The following is a 21,599-nucleotide window of genomic DNA, read 5'->3' on the forward strand; positions in this document are numbered from 1 at the left end:
CGACGCTCGCAGCAGGAACGGGAACCTAACAGCAGTTTCGCAGGAACGGCTAAGCACTGATTGCGATAGCAAATCATTAGACAGCTATACGAAGTAAGTTTCGAAGAACGAAGAATGTTGGGCGTAACCTGAAGAGACAGGAAGAGAGTGGTGTGCATCAGAGAGCAAATGGGGATAGACGATATCCTAGTCTAATTAACAGAAAATCTTAGAGGACGCTTAAGCTTCGCTTTTAAGAGTGGAATGTGATAGCATTCAAAGATTCCTAACTGCTTTTCACGCTTGCCGTCAACTGCAGCTTGTGTAACCGTAATGTTTACCGGAAAACGCTGGCTGCGAACGCTACGCACGAAGACAAGCTTTCTGGTAGAAACGCGGCAGCCTCTTGCATGGCCAATCTCCTGTTACTGTTCATACATTTAATATTCCAGTCTGAGACGATCCAACACTGTGTTTTTTTAACATTACATTTGTTTGTGGAGTGTCATTCTCAAAATTCCGAGGAATAACTGTAAAGAACGAAAAACAAGGTATGAGCAACTTTGGTGACAAAAGAGTGGTTGGGTATGCGTGCTTAGAAATAATGTTTGTCGAAAGGACGGTCGACGCTGGACGCCGATTTTTCTGCGACACGGGGCCCTTAACGCTGTTGCGTTAAAATCGTACGTAGAATCTGCTCAGGGAGTTACATGAATGATGCATAAGCATTTCGTAACGACGTGGTATTGAGTGGTCGTGCGCTGGTGTTTGGTACAATTACGAGAGCGGCCGTGAAAGAATCGTGAAACGGCGAAGCGCAGTTTCAACACCGAAGTGTTGGTGATTTTTCGATGTTCACCAATCTTCATAAGATTTTTAATATACGTTCTCTTTTAGACTCTGATTATCTGTGCCATACAATATGGCTGCTAGTCATATAGTTTTTCTGAAAGTGAATTTTAAAGATTGGTTGCGTTCCCGACTCATGACTTTATACTGGCTACCCTGTGCTTGTGACGTCAGAGACTACACCACCACTGTAGCTGAAATCATCGCTGAAAACGCTCCTGTCTATTTCGGAAAATCTGTAAAAGCTCCCTGTGTCGTCAGGAGACATCATCAGCTTCGCTTCTTTGGCGTTAGCGCCACGTGTACTGCGTGTTCAGCACGCGTTCTGCATGTTTACATTGTGGTAGTGTAGGATCTGACGTCATCGACTCGTGACGTCACACAGCAGCTACCCGTTTTGTTTTGGGTATGCCGTTTATTGCTTATTTAAGATTATGGCTGAATTTCTAAGCAAATTGAACTACCCTACCGGTGACAGGTCGGTAAATGCCATCTGAAAATGACAATATCCTAATATGGTTAAAGAAGCGCCGGAGTTGCCCTTTAAGTGAGACCTGCACGTGACGACGTAGAAGAGGCGAGTAGAAGCAATATTCACTCGTGTTATAGAGAGCCCGCAGCGGATGTGGACGTGGGGTGAAATGACGAGGGGGATGTAGGAAATGAAGTAAATGTATGCAGATTTCCCTGGAACGTCGGTACCGGGCGGTGTCGGCATGCGGCGTCGTTCCTCTTGTTTGTTGCGCTTCTCAGCGTGTTGCTGTAGTTCCCCGCTCTGCATAACGTCGTTCATTTGTTTCTGGCGTAATCTGTACTCACGCCGACACTCTGCATTCCTGCGTTTCCGTTCTTCTTCACTAAGAGGCTATGGTCGCATTGGCGCCATTACGGTAAATGCGACACCACTGCGGCGGCACGAACTGCTGCGGAAAGTGGCGCAATGTGAAATGATGAGGCCAACAAACTACTGCAGGTGGAGGCGCCAGGTGCGCTGATGACGTTCCGATCCGAAGCAACGCCTACTCCACAGTTCTGGTGCGTGCCTGACCAATGCCTTTGCCTGACTGTACACGTCACGTGGTCAGAGACGCACTCGTGCCACTGCTCGCGCGATCGTCGTCGTTTTCTTCCACAGCTGACAGGTATATCTTGAAAGCGATAATGTTACGCGAAGGAGGGGCGGACGCATAGTTGTCTAGTTGGGTAACCATATAAATGCTTACGCATCTAAATTGGAGCAGGGCAGGCCATGTAATGCGTAAGATAGACAACAGGTGGATTATTATAGTTACAGAACGGGTGCCAATAGAAGGGAAGCGCAGTCGAGGATGACCGAAAACTAGGTGGGGTGATGAAATTGGAATCAGTTGGCGAAGGACAGAGGTAATTGGAGATCGCAGGGAGAGGCCTTCGTGCTGCAGAGGACATAAAATGGGATGATGATCAGTGGCGTAGCAACAGGGGGGGCCGGGGGGCCGTGGGCCCCGGGTGCACGGGGCCAGGAGGAGGGGGGGGGGTGTCATATACGTCTGAAGACACCCGAAAATTGTCGATATCCTCGCCTTCCTCGACTACACCCGAGGAGGGGGGGGGGGGTGACAGAAGAGCTAAGGGCCCCGGGTGCCAGACGACCTAGCTACGCCACTGATGATGATGATGATGTACGATGTAAGGGTAGTAGTTTTATCGGCCATATAAACTTGTGAACATTCGCTCACTAAAATGACAACCATGGTGTCACGCACGCACAGAAAATCATGAACACATCTCACTCTACGACCGCGGTCACTCGCTGTCAGAACGGTGGCGTGAGGAAGAGCGAAAGCATTCGTGCTGAATCTCGCTTCAGCGCGAACTAAGCGGCGAGAACACAGTGCACACGAAACCATCAGCCCTCAGCGCGCCTAGACTCTGTAACCATCGCAGATAGCTTTCAAAATAGGACTCGCGCGGTCGCGCTCGGTCGCCATCCCCTCCCCCCCTCCCCGCAATACGCAGCCGCCTACATCAGCAACGCAGATAAGTGTACGCTCGTTACAACAGATCCGCGTACACAGGCTTTCGGATATAACGGACGATCTTTCAGCCTTTGTTCGTTCTTCCAATTTTATTAATGCAACGGAATTATTTTACGGTCCTCGCTACAACGGACGAAATGAGCTGCAATTTTTCAGGGGCTGACAACTGACTTGCGAGTGTATTGTAGTGACTTGCGAGTGTAGTGTAACTGACCAAGTGTATTCTACTACGCTGCTGGCGTAAATTTCCGGCATTGGCGTAATCGTGCTGCAGCCAAAGATTTACACCCGCAGCAAATTAATACAATTCGTTACTGCAATATTAGCCGTTTCTGTCTGTTTGAGCTCTGCGCCACCAGGTGGCTGCACCATGCAGGCCTCTCCCGTTTACGCCTCCACCCCAACGGCCCAATGCACCGTCCGCCTGGCAAGGCAGAAACGCGCAGTCTTCTTTCGCGCAGGAGACACGGGAGAGGCAAGGGAGAGGGGGGTTCTGCTCCGGCGGCTGCTGCTTACGACGCGCCCGCCGTATCTTGAAAGTGATCTGCGATGTCAACAAAGTGTGCGCCCACGCTGGCCTCATTTCCAAAGCGATCTGCGATGTGGACAAAGCGCACCCAGCGCCAGTAGCTTCGTATGCGTTGTGCATTCGACGCTTAGTTCGCGCTGAAGCAAGACAGCACGATTGTCAATTCGCTCGCTGCTGCTGCCGCGCTTATATTGCTTAATTTGCTATCGCAATCGATGCTTCGCCTTTCGGGTGTAACTGCGACTTTTGTGGGTTTATTTTACGTTAGGTGTTCATCAATCACTATTTGCAATAAGGTGTTAGACATCGCGACGAAGGTTTCGGAAGTGAGGCTTTTCGGATATGACGGACTTCGGATAAAACGGACGTTAGTCGGATCATCAGGGTCCGTTGTAACGAGAGTCGACTGTATGGTCTGTGGGGTTCTCCTCCGTACTCTTGGGACAAAGGAACGACAACACAGTAGTGCAAACAATCACAAGGGCATTTACTGCACCTTTCATAGATCAATGCCTGCTAGCCGAGTTGCTATCCACAAAACATGCCGATGGGCGCGCGACAAATCTAGAAGTCCGACTCACAGCGACCGGAAGCGAGCGAATATGTTCGTCCCATGCTGGATCCCAACGCCTGGTCGTTCGCGTGTACGGTCACGCGAATCGTGGCGCGTTCGAAGGCGGTCTCGCAGATGCATCGGTCGCCGCGCGCGCGGAATGTCCACGCAGTTCGCCGACCCGCCGGGAAAGAGGCAGCCCGTTCTGCCCTGCGCCCCTAAGTAACCCTGCCGTGAGGCGGCGTTAGCAGCGCAACACTCGCGCCATCTCTCGCACTGCGCCCCAACCACATCGACCGCCGCGAGCATCGCGCAGGCCACGCGGCGAAGTCGGATTACAGGAGACGCGCTATGCGGTAAAAACGTATCAGGGGATGCGTGAGAGTCGCGCATCCCCACAGGTCCTAAAGGCATGTTTCCCTTGGGAGTGTTGGCCTAGGCTAGCACTTCTTGCTGTCCAGTATATAAAAGACAGCACATCATTTGCCTATTGATACTATAGTGGTACGTCGCATCATTAGGCAAAAACTTGGGAGCTGCGGTGGAAAATTATCTAAGTTCTGTCAATTGCACTGGAGCCCTGTGGAATATATATATATATATATATATATATATATATATATATATATATATATATTTACTAGAAAGTACCGGGCTCGCCACGTTAAAGAAAGGAAATGCGGACAAGACAGATGACGATTATCGTTGTGTGGCAAATATACACCCCAAAGGGTGCAACTGTTTTTAGCGTGTAGGAGCCGCGAAAACGTCCGAAAAATCGGGCACTTCGAAAAAAATGAATGCATGTCTTTTATTGCCGTTAAGAGCTCAAGTCGCAACAGGCACATCCGAAACAGCTCCGAAGGCCTGCCAGTACACTTATTAGGCATATCGGTGCTCGTACAGTGACAGGAGATGGCGGGTGCGCGCGTGTATAATTAAGGAATACATACTGTGTCCCGTGACAATTCTCCCTTCCCACGCTCATGCTTCACCGCAATACTATTGCGTATGCTTCACAGCGTATCATTGCTCTATTGAGGCGAAGCTGGCTTTCGAGAACCAGCATTATGCGACGCACCGTGCTTTCCGAGCTTCGAAGCCAATCGCGAGGACCACAAAGGCGGAGTCGGTGCTATTGCTGACAGCGGCGAATTTGTTCAATGAAAAACACGGCACAGAACGGCAAGAAGCGTAATAGCGAAAAAAATGCATTAAAGACGACTGGGCATTCCTTGTCACTGATTCGAGCTTGATTACCATCACTTAGTGAAATGTGATGCGAGCCACTATTAGGTGAAAACGCCAACCAGAATTTTGGGGGGTTGCTTTTAAGTAGTGAAGGTAGATCCTGAGAGAAGTACTTTTCTTTAGCCTCTCTTAAAGATGAGCGGCAAACTTTCAAATATGAGCTATATCTATCCCACTCCACGGTTGAGTTTGTACGCTTTGCAGTTGCGTATAGCCTTTTCTTCCTGTTTCGAAGGTACTTGGTGAACCAAGGGTTCTGTCTATCGTCTGTTATTCTGATTTGGGGGATATATGCTTCCACTAAAGCACACAGCTTTTATTTAAACAGAAGCCAGTTTTCGTTGACTGACCGAGCATAAAACGAAGCTAAAAAGGTGCCAGAAAGAAATGTCTCAAGTTTTTTGTTAATATTGCCATAGTCTAGCCTGTTGTAATCATGGATGGTTTTGTTTGAGACACCTGTAAATTTCAAGGGGATGTTAATAGTAAGTTGTAATAGCTTGTGATCGCTGAAACCGTCTAAGCAAACAACTTCACCAACTGTTTCAGGGGCATTAGTGGAAACTAAATCTAAAATGTTAGTGCCGCAGGTGGGCTGGGTAATTATTTGGAATAAATTGAAATCTAACATTAAAGAAATGAACTCCATTGATGTATGACAAGAGGATGATAGGTTATGCCAGTCGATTAAAGGAAAATTAAAGTCGCCAAAAACAGACGATATAAGCTTGACAGAGCTCAAGAGCTTTAGAAATACTATTGCGCAGTTCGACAAGAAAGTACTGGTTTGTATCGGGAGGACGATAACAACATCCCATCAGCAGCTTGTTTCTGTAGGTTTGACATTCAGCCCATACTATTTCAATACCGGAATCTACATTAATAACTTGTGAGGTAACTGTTTTTTTGATACCAAGGAGTACGCCACCACCTCTCTTTTCAGTGCGATCACACCTTAAAATGTTAAATGTGCTATCATGTGGAAATATTTCATTATCTGTTATTTCAGGGTGTAGCCATGTTTCAGTAAGAACAACAATATCTGAACTGCAGTCATCAAGGAATGAGGCAATATCATCGCATTTAGGCAACAGACTTCGGATATTTGTGAGAGATATTGATAATGATGGTGCGATGACAGGTGGCTTTGACTTCCTGCGGTTCACATCATGCAGTGTGGTTTGCTGCTCTTGCTACTACAAGCTAACCCGCAGAACATATAAACCCCCACATAAGTCACTTCTAGAGAGCAGGAGCGATTCCTTTGAGCTCTACAGGTTAATACATAACCCCACCCAACCAGAAATCGCCTCATAGCCCCTACACAATTCTCTCCACAATTCCATTTCTGCGCAGAGCCGAGGTCCCTTAGGCACATAGTAGGGGGTTACAGAGTGGCACCATTAAATCCTCCAAACCCTTACCACACCAACGAGTTTTGGGAGAGAGCCTTGGTCAGCTTCGACCTCAAGGATCAGCGATGGTTGATTGGGAGGCCTCAGGACACGGCCCGAGCTCAAGGCATTCTGGAATGAGCACGCCTCTCCAAAGCTGCAGTTACCTAATAAAAATGTTTATTCTCTCTCTCTCTCACTGTTATTTGCAGTAAATGGAAACAAAAATTAAAGAAATACACTTCTCACTTGGCTTCACAACATAAATTGAACAGGTGAAAACTATATAATAGCAACTTCAATTTACAGTTACAACTTTACTAAAATCGACATCCAGCCTGGCTACTCATGACAAAGGGCAATGTCCAAAAAGCAATGTTGCTGTGAAACTGACATAAGCCATCTAAAAAAATCTGTACATGGGGGAAGGGTAGTATCTGAAATACTAGTGCCTGCTGCTTTGTGCAGACCTACCTCTGGGATTTTAGTGTAACAGGCAGTGCTTCAAAAACATCTGAGTCACCAAGTGACAATGAAAGATAGGTCAAACAACAGTACTTGCTGCAGAAAATTTAACACAGTCAAAGTAACTCACCATGGTGCCAAATGTTACTTGTCACTAGAAGCAATTACAATCCCATCAGAAGCGCAGTCATTCCTGAGAAAAAGTCCTCAGCTCTCTTCTAAAAATTCTCATCTCTGAAAGGCAGCTAGGAGCTCCAAACAACACAGAAGTCTTTGCATCATAACACCGAGGTTCACTCTCCACTTCATTCACTATTGTCACTAACAACTGGTGCAACTTTTAACACAGTCGTTGCTGCACTGTGTCCTTCACAGTCTTCTGAGTGCCTTTCAATGGTCTCTTGAGTGTTAGCCTGCTCTCCTCTACTTGAAACACTGTCTGAACCCAATGCGATGGCTGCCTCTGATATGCCATGGTCTTCACATTCCTCAGGTTGGTGATGGATAGTGTCCTCCTGCATATCAGTCTCCTGCTCGCCCTTTGCAACACTGTCTAAAGCCGATACAAAGTCTGCTTCCTCTGTATCCATATCTCTTGACAGCAGCTCTTGCTGTGCCAGCCTCAAACGTCGACGTTCTAGTGCCTGTTGCCTACTCCTCTCCATGCGTTCACGTAGCTCCTCAGTTATGTCCTGGAACAGAAAGGTATAGGTGGATGAGCCCCTGATGGTAACTAATGGCAGCATCACAAAACAATGCAAATGATTCAAGTAAGCCAGAAAACACTTATTGACAATGGAGAAAATAGTACCTACCAACCTGTGAACTTTAAAATTAGTAAAAATCCAGCAGACACAAAATAGGGGTGGGGGGAGGGGGAGAGGAGAGTAGCACTCATTTTGTTTAAAGCTTGCCCTGAGCACATGCCTCCTCTGGGATATGTACGTAGTTTATTAACGATGATTTACCTTTAGACAAAGTGCACTTAAGCAGCAGATAAGTCGGAACAGCAAAGACTGACAAAAAAGCCTTTGTTTCTAGAGCACACTTACTTTGTCAAGGAATTTGATGCTGCTGACTTGTCTGTATAAACTTATTCATGTGTAACATATCAATTTTGCCGCTTTAGACATACTACTAGATGCAGTTTACATAATTGTGATATCACTTTCATTGGTGAGTTACAGAGTTGTAAACTTGTTAGTTTCGTTTTCTGAAAATTTTCTATTTTGGCCACTGAGTAAAAAATTGACAACCTAAATCAAAAATTTGTAACCAATAGTCACTAGACTTAAAGTTTTTCTATTAAATGGAACAAATTTTGCCAGATTTGGTGCAGTGGTTGCTGAGAAAAACAAATTTTCCTTTTACATGTATTTAGATAGGAGCACCTGAGCTAAAGCTTCCTCTTAATTGATATCTATTTGACCCACACAGAAGTCCCATCTCACTCAAAAGGCCCAACCAATCCTTAAAGGGCTAAATTACAGACAATGAGCTCGTACAAGAAACATGTTGACTGAATGGGCTGCCTTTTTTAATGTGTTTTGAATTCCTTTTTCCGTGTGTATAAATTTGTTTAAATAGCCTTGAGAAGCACAGCGCCATGAGATGGCAGCACTGGCCCCCTTTTCAAAATTATTGGAACAATAATTGCACTATAAATGGTTGCCAGCTGCTAGTAGTGCTATTTCCAAAAACTACTCTATTGCAGCAACCTGAGAGAGAGGGGGGGGTTTCATTTGAGAAAAAGGGAAACAAGGAGCGCCTCAAAGCACTTTACCTTGGGCTGCTGAGACAAGGGTGGCGCTGCTGGGAGTACTTGTTGGCTGGTTGATTGCGGACCCTCAGCAAGCAGTGATGAAAAGGGGTCCTCGAACGGTGGCTGTTCTTCATCTTTTTCTTCCACTATTCCATCATCTAGGTTTTCGCCAAACTGCAGCTGTTCACCAACATCACCTTCCAAGCCCATCCGTAACTTGCGCATGTATGTCTGTCACAGAATAGCACAACCACACTGTCACGCATCGACATTATCAAGAAGTCCAGAAACAACAGTTTATAATGCTCTAGAAAGCTTTTTCATTGGCAAAAATGACACACAAAAGAATGTTGCATGTATAAGAAATCAGAATAACCAAAGCAGTGCCAGAGCCACACTTTGGTGCTTTTCAGACAAGCATTGATGTAAGGCCTTGCTGGTAAGGTAAGACATACTTAAGATTGTTTAAAAGTGTTGACAACGAGGCCAAGCGAGTGGATACACGCAAGCGCTGTGTGTGTGTATACAAGTGCTTGTGTGTGTCCACTTGCTTGTAGTCATCATCAATGCACTTCAACAATCTTAAATACTTTTTCAGACCTTACAAATATATCTTTGAAAATGGCATCTTTAGAGCATCAGCTGTTGTATCTTCACACAGCAGCAACCCTTGTCATCACGCAAAACTAAAAATAAACATTATATAAGAGTGTGCCATAATAATAATATGAATATGCACCTGGTCATAAGGTAAACATCTGACCTAGAACAGATGCAGGATTATCCATACAGCTGGTACAGCATTACAAACTTTCTTACCATGAACTAAGATCAATCATGGGAAACCGAAGCGAAATATTCTCAAAGCAAACGTCAAAAGAAAAAGTGAGTGTCCCCACATTTCCACCTGCAGGAGCAGAGACAAAAATTTAATCCTTTCTAATTTCTAAGTCACAGTAATGCTCATTATATAGTTAAACCTCAATATAACGAACTTCAATATAACAAAATTCTTGACATAACGAAGTATTTAACTTTTCATAACCTCTTGTCCATAGAACAGCATGTATTTAGAACCAAAATACAACGAAGTGTCTTTGTATGCGATCTAAATATAATGAAATTTCACTGCCACCATAAAGGAATGCCAAGACAATAAATGCAAACTTCCGACGACGCAGACCGATTGCATTACAAGCGGGTGCTTGCAAACGCACCTTCCAATCGCCCGCCGTGTGACAAGAGTAGAGGCCAAAGTGCATCATATTTCGCATAAAGTCCAAATGCGATAAGATCCTACTGCACCCTGCACACTGTGTGCTTTAGGCACGAGTGAAAGTGTGCTAGGGTGAGAGAAGAAAGATGGTGGCTTCACAAGTGCTGCCTACCTGCGTGAGCAAAGGGAATAGGGAGGGGAGCCAGCTCGCAGCAACGCGATCAAGAGCGCACGAGGGGCGGAGTGAGGGTAAGTTGGCGCACATCTCGATTTCTGGGGCGCATGGCTGTAAGCGTGGCTGAGTGCATACGCAGCCTTGCACCCTGCTTTGGAGGTAATCTGTCGGAAAGAGCAGGCGCCAAGACGGCAAGGCACAATGTAAGCTGCCTTGCCGCGTGTTTGGTATTCGAGGTTGCTGAATCTCTGAGTTTCGATAACCTGTTGGAGTGAGAGGCAGACGAAGCATTCGCTCCCCGCTGCCGGCACTTTTCCCGATAGCGTCGTCCCAGTGCGCGTGACGCTATCAGCCGCGGGGGCAGAGTGCATGCAAAAGCGTGGCTGGGTTCACTTAATTCGTACCGCCGAGATGATATCGTCAATGTGCATGGCATGAAACCTTGTCACTCATCGCCAACAGCCAAATTTATCAATATGATTTGTTTGCTCATTGATTAGCTTTTTTAGATTGGCCGATAATTCGGAAATTTTTGCGGCCCCTTCCTGTATAAGAAAAATAGATTGGCAACTGTACTTATTAGCATAAAAGGTCGAATTTCAATAGAATGACATCTCTATATAATGAAGCAAACTGCCGATTTCACCGACTTCGTTATATCGAGGTTTAACTGTATTCACAAAAGAGAGTTGGATTACCAAAGCTACACCATTTTTAATGCCAAAAAAAACCCGAAGGCGAAGCATTGAAAGCAATAGTAAGGTTTAGTGTTGTGCTCGAGCTCCTCCCATGGCATTCAAATACATAGCGGCAATACAACTGCTGCTGCACAGCAGAAATAGCGCACCAGCAGTTACCAAGCATGTAACAACACTGGCACAATGGTGCACGAGATGAGATTGATAGAAAACTGTTCCCATTCATCAATACCAAAAGGATCAGGTTGATTGGCGTTTCCTGTTCGTTCCACTCAGACCAGTGCATGCACCACCGTGTGGTACGGCCACAGCTGCTCAGCACAAACAGTAACGTGTGTGCACAACCCTCATACAAGCAGCGGATGCCAGAATGCTGCCCTGGCTCCGGCAGAGCCGACTGAGTGGAGTGTGACAGTGCATCCATTAGGCTTCATCCCGGCCATTTTTACTATACAGCATTGTGCTAAGTATGCAACCTTGTGGCATGCCATTTTCCTGGATAAATATGTGCAAGAGCACAGTGCCTAGACAGATTTGGAATGTTCTGTTGGACATTAAATCATCGAGACAGTTTAGCATTTTGCTACGGATTCTTAAAGCGGCAAGGTCACGTAAGATTTCCAAATCTCCAAGTGGTGTCAAAGGCTTTTTCTAGATCAAAGAACACTGTCAGGCAGTGCTGTTTGAGTAAGAATGCTTCACATATTTTATGTTCAAGCCAGACAAGGTGGTCAGTCGTTCAACAGCCTTTTTTATACCAATTAAGTTCCCTATGTCAAGAGTGAATGTTAGTCTTGCATTTACGACACTTTCATACAATTTAACCAAACAGCTTGTCAGGGCAATGGGTGAGAAGCTGCTTGGGGACGTGGGGGATTTGCCTGCTTTTAAAAAAAGGCACAGCTATTGCATTTTTCCAACCTTATGGCATAATTTCAGATTCAAACATTTCATTGAAACGTTTAAGGAGAACATCTAAGAATGCTTGGGACAGGTGCGCAAGCATCAGGTGTAAGTAAGGGTATCGTGCTTATTTATAATGTCTTACTGATAAACTTCCTGACCTATTCTCATATCCTTTTGGATGTGATGGCGCTATTAATTGTAGACATGTATTTCTGCCATGACAATTCTTCGACTTGTCTCTGAATGTATCGAGCTTTTGCTTTGGCTTGTTTGAAATTCAGAAAGTTGCCAAGTGTATCTACACAAGATTCCCCAGGCCTTATTTTGCTGCTTTTTTGCTTCAGTGCATTCATGTGCATACCAAGGATTGAGCTGTTTATGAACAATGCCAGAAGATTGAGGAATAGCCATTTCAGCTTCGGCAGTTATACACTTGGTAAATTTTTCATTAATTTCATCAATGCTTAGATCTGTCAAAATGAGCTCCTCCAGCCTGGCACTTTCGGTGAAAACAGACCATTCTGCCATTTTTAATTTCCAACAGTGCGGTTTATGAGGTGTTATGGGTAGCATTGATGCGAGTTTGAAAATAGCAGTCAAATGAACACTGCCATATGAAGTGTCCAGTACTTCCCATTTAAAATCAGTAAGAACAACCGGTGAGCAAAGTGCTAAATCAAGACAGCTAAAATTATGTGAACTCGCTGAAAAATATGGTGGCACACTTGAGTTCTAAGGACAGATGTTGTTTGTTAAAATAAAATCTTCAATAAGTTGTCCTCTTTGGTCATTTTTATTGCTCCCCAAAGATTGCAATGATCATTAAAATCTCCTACTCAAACAAAAAGCTCTGGCAACTGGTCAGTTATATTTTCCAGGTCTCGAGCAGTGAAATGGTTATGGGAAGGCATGTACAACGAACAGATAGTGACAGTCTTCAATCATGAAACAGTGACAGCTACAGCCTCGTACAGAGTATTTATTAGAACATTCCATGCGGGGATGCCACTTTGGACAACAACAGTGACACCTCCTAATAGACAGCTGGAGTGTTTGCAGTCCTTTCGTACGACAGTAAAATAAGAAAATGCGTATTTTGGGGGCCTAAGCTCATTTCTTGAAGGCAGAATGCTACTTGCGATAACTCATTTATGATGTCTTTGATGCCACCTAGATTGTGGATTAGGCCTCTGCAATTCCAATGAATGATGAAAGCCATTTTAATGGAACTGAAAATATTTACTTATTTGCATGAGCTTACAAGTTGTAGGTGACATGTATTAAAAAGTTGATTACTCTCATCTAGGGCGGTAACCATTTAGGTTACCTGTCCCTTTTTCGGCGCGGTCACAAGAAGTTCGTCCTTCTTGGTGCGCTGCAAAGAGCGGGGATCTTTTGGCATCAATGGCGTCGGGGTTTCCGGGTCAATCTCCATCGCCTTCTCTGAAGTGCTGGATGATCGAGAGCCAGGCGCCGAGACATGCGTCTCGGGCGATGAAGTTCAGTTCAACTTTGGGCCCTGCAACACTGGGGTCTGCCGGGGCGTCCTTGATGATGATGATGGAGCAGCACTAGCTGTAGCCACCAAGGGGGCCGATAGAGTTTCTACAGAAATACCGGACATGGACCCGGTAGACTCCTGAAACCGCTTTGGCGCTGCCCCTTGGCGCACTACACTGGCATAGCTTACTTGAGGTAAGTACCCTAGCCTTTTCCTTGCTTCATAGAATGAGATCTTTTCCTTTATCGTGATTGCGATTTATTTCTTTTTCTTTTTTCCAGCAAGGGCAGCTCCATGAGTGAGCTGAATGATCGCCCTTGCAATTGACACATTGCATGGGAGCATAGCAGTCATCAGAAGGATGGTCATTAGTACTACACTTTGCATGTTTCTTTGCCTCTGCATGATTGTGATGCATGCCTGAGCCTCTGGCCCTTGAAGCACCGCCTCGGGTTCAGTATGTATGGTCTGACGTTGATATTCAAATATCCTGCTTACAGTACTGGTACCAAATGTCAATATCACATGTTTCACGGGGACTTGTTGGTAATTTCGTTGTAGTATGATTCTTTGTACCTTTGTACGTTTTGCTCTTGAAATCCTTCAAGGAGCTCTTCATTACTGAGGTTCAGGAGGTCTTCTTCTGATATAACTACCCTGTTTGTGTTGAGTGAGCGATGCGGAGAGACTGTCACTTTAATGTCACCAATACTGCTCAGTTCAGTGAGCTTTTCAAGTTGATCTTTCTTGGTCAGTTCGAGGAGGAGGGCTCTGCTAGCTATTTTTGAGGCTTTGTAGCTAGGTCCAATCGCATTTGCTAGGCATTTAGAAACTAGAATGGTAACAGTTTTCTTATGGTTGTGTTGCCTTCACTGTGAAGAAGATGGTATTTTGGGAATGTGTCTTCGTTTGGTTTCAGAAAGAAGTGGAAAGTTGCTTTGGTGCGACCTCTTTTCAGAGGCCAATCTGAAAGTCGGGCGAACACTCCTGCCATAACATGGTTTCAAAATTCGGCAGTGGCAGCCACCCACCACCGAGCCCAACGAGGGGACGTTACAGGTCCCAAGAAACCTGCAGGCGCCAGCTATACACAGCCACTATAATCTAATGCATATACCCAAGACTGTATATATTACACACGGTTAACCCTTACCGCCCGAAAATTTGGAAGTAAGAATAAGTGTGTAGTAGACAGGAAAGATTGAAAGTGAGAGAGAAAGAAAAACATAGCAGAGGGGGACAGGAGAAGGTGACTGCCGGTTTCCCCCAGGTGGGTCATCTGGAGGTGCCCTCAAAGTGAAGCAGAGGCCAAAGAGGTATGTTGCCTCCGCTGGGGGGCCTTAAAGGTCCGAGCATTCAGCATTGGCTCAATCCTTAGGATTCCCTTTTCCCAGACACGACTAAGCCACGCACGGCTAGGCACGGGAGGGTCCAACCCTCACGTGCTCGGGTACATGGGCTCGCAACATACCAAACGCCTGCTCACGCAGGCGCCCCTGCGGGGAAAAGCACTCTGCCTGAAAGGTTGAAAACGAAGACAATGTTTGCTGAAAAAACTTTTGTTGTTGTGAATCACTGGTGCAACTTCCCCCATTTTCATTCTCGGTGGTCCTGTGCAAAGTACTTTAAAGAATAAATGTGTTCTACATTTTGATGCCGCCACTCTTACCTCATATTGTTTCATATCATTTTATTTATTTCACATCATAAATACTATAGATACAGTCCAGAAGCCAATGCGAGGCTTGACCCTTGTACTTGTATGTACCCACAATACAAGGCAGAGTGATTGCAATGGGGCTGAACATCAGGGGGTGCAATGACTATTTTCTATTTGTTACGACGTACAGTTAAATCTCGATATAACAAAGTTATATCGAGGTTTCGTTATATTTGTTATACTGAAATTTGATCTTTTATAAGTTAAGTATAGTCACCGATCGATTTTTCTGACATGGAAAAGGGCTGTAGAATTTTCCGAATTATCAAGCAATCAAAAAAAGCTAATTTTAAGGAGAAAACAATGCATTTTGATGAATTTGGGAGTCGGCGACGAATGATACGGTTTCATGCCGTGTTGACCATAACTTCACATCGCCAGTACAAATTAAGCAAAGCCTGCCACACTTTCGCATGCACTCCACCCCCGCGGCTGATAGCGTCGCCAGCACTGGGACAACGCCATCATGAAAAGCACCGGCAGTGGGGGCGAATGCTTCGTCTGCCTCGCGCTCCAATGGTTCAGCGAAACTCGAGATTACGCAACCTTCAATACTAAACGCGTGGGAAGACAGCTTACATGACGCCACGCAGTCTCGGTACGCCCCCTCTTTGCACACGCGGCAGATCACCTCTAAAGCAGGGTGTGTGGCTGTGTACGCACTGAGCCGCACTTACAGCCATGAGCAGCCACGGGCGAAACACGCGCCAGAACTCGCTATGCACGCCAACCACACCCCCCATGTGAGCACGCTTCCCTCCTCCTTTTTCCCTTTGCTCACGCGTGGAGGCTGAACTCGTGAAGCCACCATCTTTCTTCCTCACCCTCACACACTTTCACGCACACCTAGAGCACAAAGTGCGCGGGGCACGACAGGATCTTATTTGGACTCTATATGGAACATGATGCGGCTCCACTTTGGCGGTCGCTCTTGTTGCTCAGTGCACAATTTAAAAGGTGTGTTTGCAAGCAGCTGTTTGTAATTCAATCATTTGACCATCTGCGTCTGCAGAAGTTTCCATTTATTGTCTCGGCATTCCTTTATTGCAGAAGCAAAATTTAGTTATATTGAAATCGCATACAAACACATTTCACTATATTGAGGTTCTAAATAGATGTTCTATGACAAGAGAATATGAAAATTTAAATACTTAACTATATCGAGAATTTAGTTCTATTGAAGTTCGTTATATCAAGGTTTAACTGTATTACAGCGTAAGAGTTAAATGTGCAGAAAATACAGCACTTACATTATTTGAAGGGCAAGTTAACTCACCTATTAAAGAAACATGAAGGCTAAACAAATTGTGACAAAAGAAAAAAAAAACATAAAGAAAAGAAAAGCTAGAAACCTCCATTTGCCTAAGTATGAAAAACTCAGCCACATGCAGTTACCTTGCAACAAACTTTTCTAGCTGTCTTCATTAATGAACAGCTCAGACCAGAGTGTGCCGTTTGTGTGTGAATAGCCTACAATCAAGAGCACTTAACCCTTAACGAGCTGCCATCATCCTACTAGCACTACGATCAGTACTTCGTCCTTCCAGTAGTGTTGCCTGGTTGTCCCTGCCACAGTTCTATTGTATATAACATATGTGAAAAATTAACTGCATTCATCAACCAGCTGTTGACACAGGGCACTCACTTAATTTAGCTTGGAGTTCACATTCCTTTCTTTATAATGAATTTGGATATTACTCTATACCTGCTTGTTTGCTAAGGTAAAACTTCTTTTACAAACAACTTATCTCCCTAATATTGTCATTCAGTAAAAAAAAAAGATAAATCAGACATAAATCACAGTTTTGAATTAGATAATGTGCAAAACTCTCGCATAATAAAAAATAATTCTTATAAATCTTATTGCTTTTTTTTTTCTTCAAAAGAACATGATGGTTATAGGGTTAGGAGAGAGGATGTCTCCTAGAGTAAATTTAGTCAATTCTACAAGTAACGTATAAACACAAACCTGGACTTCCCTCTTCATGCCCAGTCGTTCCAAATTACTGAACAAGTTGTCGGAGTCCATCTGAGGAAAAAGGCGGTGGCCCCAGTGCTCAAGTAGCGACAATGCTGTGTCTAAGTCGTGGAGCTGGAATAATCGTGCATAGTTAAATAAATGTGTTACATTAGCAGGTGCCAGGAACATTCACAGCATTCTGCTGTTACATCACCTCATGGCCTTTTCCGCGCCAGTGCACATTCTTGGACATTCGCAAGAGTTCAGGTATCCCTTTGGCGCCAGCAAGCCTGCGATAGAATGCGAACGTTCACTTAGTCACAGAAGCTGCGCTGGGACAGGAACGAAGGTGGGGGGGGGGGTTACAGTCCTAAAGGAATTTTGCGAGATGTCACGATATGCTGTACGTACTGACGACCAAGCAGGCCGACAGCGCTATTTGTTATGGTGCTTTTCCTCCCAACCATGTTGATGAAATAGTTGTGGTTACTGGCCAAGTCAAGGTGAACAAACACAAGTGATGTTTTGAAGCCCGCACAGGTTTCTTGGCATCAACAATGAACCTAAGGCTCCGAAATGTCTGTTTCTTCACCTTGACTTAGTCAGTGACCACAACAATTTTATCATCATGTTACCTGGCCAGACACATTTTCGTCAAACTCTGGACTACATCCTCCCAACCACGCTTGTAATAAATGTGCTATTACATTAAAAAGGAATCCTACGCATCGCCCAAGTACTCCCAAAAAAAACCATACGCTTCTGCCTAACTGGTTTGCATGCAACACTACCGACACCCTGCTGGAATGCCATGTGCAGAGCCAAAATAATATGATATGATAACGTAAAATAAAAATAAGCAGATTGGGTTAAAGCCACCAACAACCTTTAGGAACACATCCCGAGATTATGTTGCAGATAGAAATATTGTCTTCAAATAATGAATGCGAGCATCGTTATATCTAAAGTAGGGAATTCTGCTTTAAATTTGAAGAAAAAGTTGTGCAAAACAGCACAAAACACTGTATTGAAATAGAGTAACATGCTATATAACGTCCCATAAATATGTATGCCTTTGTTGCTACAAAGCATGCGGTGCATAATTTGTTTTCTCACAATGGCCCTTTTGCAGCTTTAAGGGGAAGTGCTCCTCAGAGATCCCACTTCCCTTATTAATAAAGCTAAGTGAATGAAATGCATGCAGAATATAGAGTTCAGTCTCCTATTTTTGAATATTTGTTTTAACAGTTTTCCAATATCTTATCTGGTTATTTTTCTGTGACCTCAGAATTTGGAAAAAGTGTGGTTTCTTGTGCAAGGTTCGTGCTTCATACCAGGCACAGGAGAGTGTTATTAGAAAGCATATATTGCTCCTTATGGACAGCAGTTCGTAAATAAGCTCAAGAATTATTTTATTTTAGTTTTACTACTTGAAGAAACAATTTTTAATCTCAAATCATTCAGTGGTTTCTTAAAAAGCACAGGGCAGCAATTATTGAATATTACAATAAGACCTAAATACATGCATTCTACACATCCTTGTGCACACAAAATTTGCCTGACATTAAGTCAAATTAAGTGCAAGAATTTTGTTGCACAAAATCAGTGAGAACAACCCAAGATCGAAAAATGGTAAAATGAAGTTGAAAATTCTAGACATGCTTTTTAAGCCAATTAGCATGAAATTTGCCCAGAATGCAGACCAGTGTTTGCAGATGAACTTAGAACTTCAAACATTTCCTTCTGCATTGATGGTAGCCTCATAACCAACCCTTGAAAGTTTCCTCCCGCAGGCAGGCTTTTCTTTGCTGCACTCTGACAAGATTTAGCCCCAGCTGACAGTGCTTTCACCGCTAGGGCGTTTCGAGGAAGACAAGGACAAAGAAACTGCTGCCTATGCTGGCAGAGATGTATAAAGAGCCAACTCAAGTTCTTCCTTCAGTTTTCTAACATTTTTTGGCACAATTTACAGCTATTTCTCTTTGTCTCCTGTTTAAAGGACAAGTGGGCCAAAAGGAGACAGTAAATTAGCATGAAATTTGGCCTAAATGCAGATCAGTCTTTGCAAATGAAGCGTAAAACTTCGAACGCTTCCTTCTGCATCCTCATAACCCTAGCAAGTTTCCTCCTCCAGGCAAGCTTTTTTTTTTTTTTTTGCTGCACTGAAACAAGATTTAGCCTCCGCTGTCAGTGTTCCAGGCATCCTTCCGATTCTTTTCTTGTCTGAGGGGTTGCTCAGAGCGAATAAACTCCAGAGTTGGAAGGATGCCCAGCTCATGCAGAACCTCCTTGAAGCCTTTGTTGAGCCACAGTATGGCTACAGAAGTGTCCAGCTCCACAAGAGTGTGTGAATTCAGCTGAGCACTGGTGGAAACTGGAGAATTAGCCGGTGCTGGCTCAGTCAGGGCTAGTGCTCGCTTGCTCTTGCTAAATGAAAGCTCACCATCTGGGCAAAACTTGCGGTTGTGACCCTCATCAGTTCGGCATGAATGACAAGAATGAGTCCCCTACAGATACTATGCTCACATTTGAATAATTTTTGCAGTATTGTGGACGGAAAAATGCCTTGATTTTTTTTTTACATATGAAAACAGAATACAGAAGCGTAATTTTACAACCAAAGTCTAAAATTAAAAAAGAAAAGCGCTTAATACAATTTTTTTACAAGCATCTACCCTTCAGTGGGGCTGCAAATGATGGAAAGTTCATGAAAAAGTGGCCCTTAAGCTCGCATGTTTTCTATGTGCCTTCTCATCTTTCCACCTTCCAAGATTACCAAGGATTAGGTTTCTAACACAATCCTTGTAAGGTTTCTCCATACACCTATACCAATGGTGCCAGCATCTGGCAAGCATGCCCCCTGCCCCTTTTATAATGTCACCATGATGCACTGAATGTCTAACAAATATTAAGATTCTACAAGTTATAGCTCTGTTGCACAGGCAGCTTCAATGCTCATTGAAGCCCGATTGAAGCAAAAAGGTATGACACAGCATAGCGGCATCAAAGTCACGTGCACTTGAAACAACACAACAGTGCCTGAACTGCACTGATTGAGGCACAGGGAAAGTGTCTCTGTGACAGGGTGCTTGATAATTTATTTAAGTGCCTACCAACAGCTAAGAGTCCCTAATATAAACAAACAACATGTGCATTAACGCGTAAGTATAACAGTTATCATATAGATGTTAACAAAGAGATGCAAACAAAATTGAAGTTAGCGTAGAAGTACATGCGCTTTGAATCACAGCATCTTTGTCACACGATGTGTACAAAACATCGTGATTACAAATAAATAGAAAATGTTATCAGTCGAACTGGCTTGTAAATCGATGCAGGCACGTCATAGGGCATGGACACTTTCCAGTGTGGTTGAGTCAATGCTGATGAATATCTGGACGCAGATTAGGCATGCACTATCACGCTTGGTGCTTCGGTCACGCTGCAACGCAAGAATATTACATATGTGGCGCAAACACAGCACGCAGGACGACGATGTTTCCGCACTGGATTCGCATTGGCTGCGCATGACAGCTTCGTTTATGACGACTTCTAAGAAAGAAAAAAAGTATAGTGAAATAACTTCACCTATCCTTGTTGAGTTTAGGGCGAGGATTTGTAACGACGCGCTTCTTCACAGGAGGTTTAATATTTTCCCCTGTTTCTTCCTGTTCTGAACCATTGTCCGCTGCTCCTGCAGATTCCTGGAAAAACAAAAAGAAAGGTAGGAAGCTGTTGTTGCTATATACTCTCATACAACGTTAGTAGCAGGCCAACCTCGGGAGCTCCGTCTTCGTTCTCGACATCGTCCAAGGGATAATCTTCCATTAAGTCATCCATAGCTCTTGTGTTTCTACTTTCACCACCTCGGCCACGCAATAACGGTACACAAAGCGTAGATTCACAGAACACTGCTCAAAGACACTAGCATAAACACCATAAATCCACAATTCCTATGCGGGCAGCGATAACGTAGTTTTCGCGCGCTTTGTTGCTTATAAAGTATGGTGGATGAGGCCTTAGCACCTCTAGCTAGAAGCTCTACTTGAAACCACGCATATGACCATGCAGTTGCTTGCTGATATTTTAGTGTAAAACTCTGTGCTTGAAACCTAAGCCCCCAAAGCGCCGTTTGTAGCTGATTGAACTGCGAATTTCGAGTAATAGGCGGTGTCTACATCTCTCTCTGCAAAATCACCCTCAGAATTATAAACTTAGATCTCAAAGGCCATGCTTTTGCCATACGGCAGGTGCCAAAAGCAATCGGTAAAGTTGTCTATCACTTTCAACGTCAACACTACAGCAATGTATGGCCTTCAAGATTTGCAATATTGGACGCAAGAATGATTTTTAGGCAGCCGCACTCATGGTTTAGCGACACAGCTTTCACTTTGCGTTATTTAATTAACTTTCAGTTCATTTTTGACATATTCAGTTTAAATATTTGTAGATTTGGGCTGCATTTTTGTACGAGATGTGTCTAAAGATACGTTGACTGCGGAATCGAGTTGACGCAACACTTAAACATTTGTGAAATGTATTAGATTAAGAAAATATTTTACAGAACAAATAAATATTTTGCGCTTAGATGAGGTGCTGTTTGTTGCACAATTCTGTGTAAGA

General features: G+C 44.2%; 1 protein-coding gene across 1 annotated transcript; it reads right to left on the minus strand.

Annotated features, from left to right (window-relative positions):
* Window positions 1-6,759: 6,759 nt before the first annotated feature.
* On the minus strand, window positions 6,760-20,989 carry LOC139057510 (TIMELESS-interacting protein-like). The gene is made up of 6 exons (XM_070535883.1): window positions 20,754-20,989; window positions 20,565-20,680; window positions 17,191-17,266; window positions 16,986-17,108; window positions 8,822-9,031; window positions 6,760-7,730 (listed from the first exon to the last, which is right to left on the minus strand). The coding sequence occupies exons 1-6, from the start codon at window positions 20,814-20,816 to the stop codon at window positions 7,344-7,346; spliced, it is 975 nt and encodes a 324-aa protein (XP_070391984.1). The 5' UTR covers window positions 20,817-20,989; the 3' UTR covers window positions 6,760-7,343.
* Between the last annotated feature and the right edge of the window lie 610 nt (window positions 20,990-21,599).

Source organism: Dermacentor albipictus, chromosome 1 (assembly GCF_038994185.2).
Source record: "Dermacentor albipictus isolate Rhodes 1998 colony chromosome 1, USDA_Dalb.pri_finalv2, whole genome shotgun sequence".
Classification (NCBI taxonomy): Eukaryota; Metazoa; Arthropoda; class Arachnida; order Ixodida; family Ixodidae; genus Dermacentor; species Dermacentor albipictus.

Excerpts from the sequence above, each read along its gene's own strand:
- LOC139057510 (XM_070535883.1), bottom strand. The coding sequence starts at position 20,816 with ATGGATGACTTAATGGAAGATTATCCCTTGGACGATGTCGAGAACGAA. Across the intron at positions 20,681-20,753 it reads ACGAAGACGGAGCTCCCGAG|GAATCTGCAGGAGCAGCGGA; the intron begins GTTGGCCTGCTA and ends TTGTTTTTCCAG. Across the intron at positions 9,032-16,985 it reads GCATGAAGAGGGAAGTCCAG|ACATACATGCGCAAGTTACG; the intron begins GTTTGTGTTTAT and ends ATTCTGTGACAG.